We start from the raw sequence: 7032 nt of genomic DNA on the forward strand, positions 1-7032 counted from the left end.
TATATTATACTAAATTTCGGTTTTGAATATAATGAGATCATAATTAAAAATTAAAATTTTGAAAATAATTAGTATTTTGGATTTCATTTCATTTTTAGGTTGTTTAAAGCCGTACGCAGGTGATAGTTTGAAAGCATTTTGCCAAGTTTGCAAATGCGAATTAATAGCACACCATAAGTCTCTTAAAGCGCACGCAACAACAAAGAAACATGAGCAAAATATTGCGAAGTCTAATGATACCGAAAAGACCCCTAAAATGACGAAGTTCACTAAAGAATCAATCGACGACAAAAGAAAAAAAGTTGAACTAAAGATTGCTGCTTTCATTGCTGAACATTGCAGCATTAATACAGTAAATCATTTGGGTGAAGTAGTTAAAAGCTTAGATGAAGACTCTCAAACGCTGAAGAATGTAAAACTACATCGTTCCAAATGTACTGCTCTCATACTTAATGTACTTTCACCATGCTTATTGGACGATCTTATAGATGATATAGGAAATTCGCATTATTCTCTAATTATAGACGAAACCACAACTGTAGACACGAAAAAAATAATGTGCATTATGATCCGCTATTTTAGCAAAAATTTCCGTAAAGTACGTACTACATTCTATCGGCTTGTGGAATTAGATTCAGGGACAGCAGAACAGATGACCAGCAGCTTAAAAGAACAGCTCCAAAAAGACGGCCTTACATTGGATAAACTCCTCGGAATTGGAATTGATGGCGCAAACGCAATGGCTGGTGAACATAATTCTGTTTCATCCAAACTCAAGAAGATTATTCCTCATCTTGTAACGATAAAGTGTGTTCCACATTCCTTACACCTCTGTGCTGAGCGAGCTTGTGATATTTTACCAAAAAACCTAGACTTTCTCGTCAAAGAATGTCATTCCTGGTTTTCAAAAAGCACGGAAAGAAACATCGATTACAACCGATTACATAAAATTATAGCTGACTCGAATCCAAGAAAAATAGCTAAATTATCAGGAACACTAAATGCGATTGATACGATTCTGGATCAGTGGGATGTCTTGGAATTACACTTTAATACATACAGAATTTCAGAACGAGGAGACCCAGGCTTCAAAGCTGAGTCATTATACCAAATGTGTCGTTGTATTGAAAATAAGTTGTATTTGGTATTTTTCCGTTACGCTTTAAAAGATGTGATTTCTTTAAATAAACTTTTCCAGTCAGAATCTGTAGAACCATTGAAATTACTTCAGGATCTCAACAATCTATTATATTCGACTTTCAAAAAAAAAAAAATTCCACATCAATTGCTAAAGGCGCAAGATTTGTCGAGCTTTAAATTTCAAGATCATCTAATGCCTGTAAATTGCGTTAATTTTGGATTTTACTTCAATGAACTAAGCAATCAATGCGATCCTGAAACTCTACATATTAGGAAGCAAAGGTGCAGAGATTTTTTAATCAAATTGACAGAAGAATTGCAAGCAAGGATTCCAAACAACACCAAGATTTTAGAAAAAATCTGTCTCTTTGCACCTGAAATGGCTACTCGTCAGAACAAAGAAGACATAACCGAACTCGCAAAATCGGTTAAAGCAGTTTGTCTTGATGTAGAAGAAACGATTAAACAATGGAATCTACTTCATCGCTTAGAAATTGGTGACAAGTCTTCAGATGAGTTTTGGGCGCAAGTAAATGAAAACGTTGACGCTGGAGGATGTAAGCGTTTCGAGCACATTTCCAAGCTAGCTCTTGCTTTTCTAAGTTTACCTTTCTCCAACGCTACTGTAGAAAGAGCTTTTTCTATTGTTAATATCATTTTAGATAAATTGAGAAACAGGATGGCAACCAAAACTGCTGATATTTTGCGAATCAGGTATCTACTGCCGAATACTTGCAACAATTTTGAACCAACAGCCAAAATGTTAAAGAAGTTCAACAGCGAAGCCATGTATCAAAGTGAATTTGATGACGATGTTCTGGATGCCTTAGGAAGAATGGAATGATGCACTTGAATATTACGTTTTTTTAAGTTTATCAAAAATTTTATTTTCTTTTGATAATTGTTCTGCTTTAATATGAAATGACAACTATAATATATAATTAAAGAATTGAATTTTATATATGTACTATAGAAAATATAGTTTAATCTGGTTTAACTTACGGCTATGGATTACTTGTCCAATTCCTACATTACTGGTTTTCATTTTTTCAGGCACCTCAATTAAAAAAAAATAGAGCAAATACATTTTAGCTCGTAGATAAACGTTCCTTATCGTTTTCTTTACGTTTATCTGCGAAAAACAATTAATTTTAATTGTAAGTTTTTTAAAGTGATGCATAAAACTGTAAAATATCGTTACAAGCGCCATGTCACGTGACTTATACATGGCCTTAATAGCCTGAAAATTCGCGAGATGTGAAACAGCATGAAGTTACGTCTATACCTCGGTTGGAAAATGTTCATCTTCTCACTTTACCATATGACGTTCACATAAGTCTGTCTCATTCTACACATTTTCAGGGTAAAATGTGTCAAATTAGACTAATTTATGGGATCCTCATATTGTAGAGTGAGAAGACGAACATTTTCAAACAGAGGTGTAACCGCGGCTTGAACAGCGTTTCAAAATCGAGTATAATTACATAGGGAGAAATATAGGGATTTTCAGTTCGGCCATAGGAAGATTTGGGTTGAAATAGTAACAGTATTGGGGGGAAAACGTGAAACTCATCTGGCAACACTGCTACTGGGAGGCTGACTACATTTTGTTTTCTGTTTCCGGGGAATGCCCTTTTATCTCCACGAGATAATTTTTCGCTGGCATTTTTCGAAATTATTTTACCGCAATTCTAACTATTTTTGCAGACAGTTTTGTACTAAGTGTAGCTCTTTAGCAATTCTTTCTGTGAATAATGAGTAGCGTGATTAACCCTTGCATGACAAGCGTTTATGATGACAAGGTGGCATCTGCCATTGTCAAGTGCTTTGTCGATCTCGACGATGGTATTTCTGCAGGTTCAGCAGAAGTATACAGCACTTTGTCTGGCAAGGTATAAATTTTGAACTGGACTTTTCTTTCATATTTTTCTCCTCTTTTTTCTTTCCCCCCTAGTTTTTTTTCGAAATATTAGGTACTGACATAGTTGCCTACGTATCATAAATTTTATATTTTTTTGTTTTTTGGGAGAACATTTTTTTTTTAACTTTGCCTTTTTGTGCAAGTTTTGAGATTTTAAGGTTTTCGTAATTTCATTTTATTCAGTTCTTCACATTCATGCATAATGCACAAAAAATAAAAAATTATAAAAAATGGTAGTTATTGCTTAATTTCAAACATTCGTATAAAATATAGAAATGTCTTATGTTAATTTAAGAAATACTTCTTTGCTTTTTTTTTAAGTAAAAAGCATTTGCCATAGACAATCTAATTCTGAACACGTGACCCCCCGGACTGCATGATTTAAATGAGATTTGGTCAACAGTATTTTAACGAAAAACTGTTTTTTAAATAAAATACTTGGATAAAATGAAAACTACATGATCCATTTCATATCGCACTACTACTTAGACGAAAATAATGTAATTATTTTCAATCGTATATAGTACACCTCCCGAAGGCCATTTTAAAAACGAATTCACGGGAAAAAATGAACGGTCATTTCTCGGTTTGCAAGCATTTTTTACGGTCATTGCAATAAAAAAACCGGTAAAGCTGAAAATTCAATGATTCGATTGAATAAAAATTGAACTGCCAATTAAAGCACTCAAAATAAAACTGTTTAAAATTTGTATCCCTTAATATTAAAGCTTAAAATTGTTTAAATTCAAACAATCAATAATTTTCCCATATAAAATAGAGGCTTTCGACACGTTTTAATTGAAAATTGTCTAATTATATTCAGTTTAACTAAACAAAATCATTTTAATTTTTCATAAATTGAGCTGCTCGAATATTAATTTAAAAAATATATAAATTCACGACATAATTTTCAATGTTCTGAATTAAGGGCATGTGACACAGCTAAATACCTATATTACCGACCACAGTTTTTCAGTTCACTGAATGTTTTTTTGTACCTAAGAACTTTTTTTGTAAATAAAATATCGAGCTGAAACTTTGGGAAATGTATTAGAGTGCAAGAAAGTACGTTTAGGTACTGCATTGTGGTAGGAACTTCACTAAAAATTCATTTCATTTTTTTAACTTTCGATCTTTTTTATACATAAAGTATCGGCCTCAAACTTTGAGAAATGCAAGAGCCGAAAGAAAACTACGTTTAAGCACAAAGCTTAATAATAAAAGATGTAAAAAAATATATTTCTACTATCAAATCCAACGGCATCAGCCGGTAACGTTGTACACGAAAATACGAAACCTGGCGGCCACTACACGAGGCTCTAGAGGGTTCGTATTTTCGTGTACAACGTTACCGGCTGATGCCGTTGGAATTGATTGTTGAAATATATTTTTTTACATCTTTTATTATTAAGCTTTGTCCTTAAACGTAGTTTTCTTTCGGCTTTTGCATTTCTCAAAGTTTGGGGCCGATATTTTATGTATAAAAAAAGTTCGAACGTTAAAAAAATGTTGAGGGTCAGAAAAAAGATTAAATAATTTTCAGTGAAGTTCCTACCAAAATGCAGCACCTAAACGTACTTTATTGTACTCTAATACATTTCCCAAAGTTTCAGGTCGATATTTTACTTACAAAAAAAGTTCTTAGGTTCAAAAATACATTCAGTGAACTGAAAAACTGTGGTCGGTAATATAGGTATTTAGCTGTGTCACATGCCCTTAAAGAATAAAAAATCTGTCCATTACGCGGGCACATTCTCATCGCGCACTGCACGCGCGGCTAGCTTGTTTGAGCGCGCCTAGGGCGCACGACTGTTGGTTCTCGCGATTCGCGCTCGGTGTTGTGTTTATATCGCTCTTCGCGCTTGATTATGTATTTACCTTGCGCTACGCGTTCAGCCTTTATATTTTCGTACATTCTTGCACAAACATTTTAAAATTAAGACTTAAAACATCCACCACTGTAATTTTGTGATTGTGAATTCTCTTTCGTTAAAAAAGGTTAGCTCGAGAGTTCGAGCGCACCTACGGCACGCGACTGATGGCAATCGCACTCCGCGCTTAGTCTTTGCATTTCTTCCGCATTGGGGACAGACCTTTAAAATTAGAGGTGAACGGGTCGACAAATGTAATTTTTGTTATTTTGGCCCTCTTTTGTTAAAGATCTTTTGGCTTTAACGAACACATTCTCATCACGTATCTCGTGCCTCGCACTCGATTTTGTGCAACATGTCAACTTTTCTACATTATACACAACACTTTTATATTAATTATAATACATTTTTTATGTAACTCTGCCAGGGATTACTTATTAAAAAGTTGCAAAATAAAAAGAAAATTGTATTTATCATGATTATTTTTGTATTTGTTTCCTATTTTGCTTTTAATTGTATACTAAGCTGCTCTGAAACATGTATCGTTTTAATAAATGTATATCATTACAATTCATAATATGCATAAAAATTGAATCATACTAATTCTTATTTCCTTGTTTTTATAATGTAAAAAAATTTTAATATTGTTTTTTACGATTAAATAAAAACCACTGTGCATCCGCATAGGGTCTAATACAGGAACCTAATAGGTTCTTATATAGGAGCCTATGTCCTCTTTCGTATTTTCTGTGCTTTTTCCAAAAAGTTAATTTTTTAATTTTTAATCTTATGTTTTCAGATTAAAAGAAAATCTACTCGTCCTATCGAAGAATGATTAATAATAAATTAATAGACCTTTTTAGGCGAACAACTGTTGTCCGGTAATTTACGTTCATACCTTGTGTCGTTTTTTCAAACAAATTTAATATTTTTATTTAGAATGTTATTTTTTGCGAGTAAAGAAAAAACTACGTGTCTTATCAAAAATTATAGCTCTTTTTTGGATGAACTAGTTTTGTCTCATTTTTTTTCGTTGCTTATATCGAAAAGTGATTCATTCTTAATATATAGTTCTTTCCAGGGCGCGCGATTTGAGCTGTTTCATTTTTTGCGTATCTTGCATAGTTTGACCAAAAAATGGAATTTTTGGATTTTTCATTATTTTTGGTACGATCAAATTTGGAGTGTTCAACTTCTCGGCCAAATTAAAAAAGTTGTTATCATAGTCGTATTGAGCTTTCAAAAAGTAAAGTTTTTCTTCTCTTGAATTTTTTTCATATCATGCGTTTTTTGGCTTAAAATGTTCATTTTAGTTTGTTTCTTTTTGGATTTTAAAATGCTCTAACTCTGATAATTTTCTTTTTGTGGAAAAAAGTCATGGGGATAAATTGTTTGAGTTTCTGAGTACTATGAACAACCATACATAGAATTTTTTTATCTTGAAAAAATGTGGTTTTAAACATTTTTGGTACGATCAAATTTGGAATTTTCAACTTTTCGACCAAATTAAAAAAGTTGTTATCATAATCTTGTTGGGCTTTCATAAAGCAAAGTTTTCCTTCTCATGACTTTTTTTCATGTCATGCGTTGTTTGGCTTAAAATGTTCATAAATTGTTAAATTTTTTGAATACTATGAATAACCGTCCAGAGAGTTTTCGAATTTTGAAAAAAGTGGTCTCAAAAATATTCAAAATGTATCCACTTCTTGAATTTTTATCCAAAATGGCTGGCTAACGAACTTGACCTTTAGTTTAGGACACTAAGCAAGTGTAACAAAGTCCAATGTAATAGATTAATTTTTTCAAAAGTTATCGTGTTCACAGACCTGTTTTTGGGATAAAGTGAATGGCTCACTGCTGGAACATTTGAAAACGACATTTTTAGGAGCTTAATTTCATAAAATGACTCATTTGAAATCCTGAAATTTTCATATTGTCTCGTTTTCGAAAACGTACTCAAAATTTTCAAACTTAGCATCGTTAATTATTCTTGAAATTTCAAAAAATTGCGTTCTGATATTCACAATTATCTTCAAGATCCAATTAGATTGAAATTTCTAAATTTTGATCATGAATTTCGCGAAATTCATAATTAAATGA

At 32.5% G+C, this 7032-nt stretch overlaps 1 protein-coding gene across 2 annotated transcripts in view; it reads left to right on the forward strand.

Annotated features, from left to right (window-relative positions):
* The window catches only part of LOC117176803 (28S ribosomal protein S36, mitochondrial), an 81793-nt gene that overhangs the window by 64110 nt on the left and 10651 nt on the right, over window positions 1-7032 (forward strand). The window contains exon 4 of one of the 2 annotated variants that reach the window (XM_033367115.1): window positions 99-122. The exons of the other annotated variant lie outside the window; for it this stretch is intronic. Coding sequence (XP_033223006.1) covers window positions 99-107 — 9 coding nt within the window. The 3' untranslated portion in view covers window positions 108-122. Of the gene's footprint in view, window positions 1-98; window positions 123-7032 lie in introns of those variants that run through there. 2 annotated transcript variants of the gene reach the window in all.

This window comes from Belonocnema kinseyi, chromosome 7, assembly GCF_010883055.1.
Source record: "Belonocnema kinseyi isolate 2016_QV_RU_SX_M_011 chromosome 7, B_treatae_v1, whole genome shotgun sequence".
Lineage (NCBI taxonomy): Eukaryota > Metazoa > Arthropoda > Insecta > Hymenoptera > Cynipidae > Belonocnema > Belonocnema kinseyi.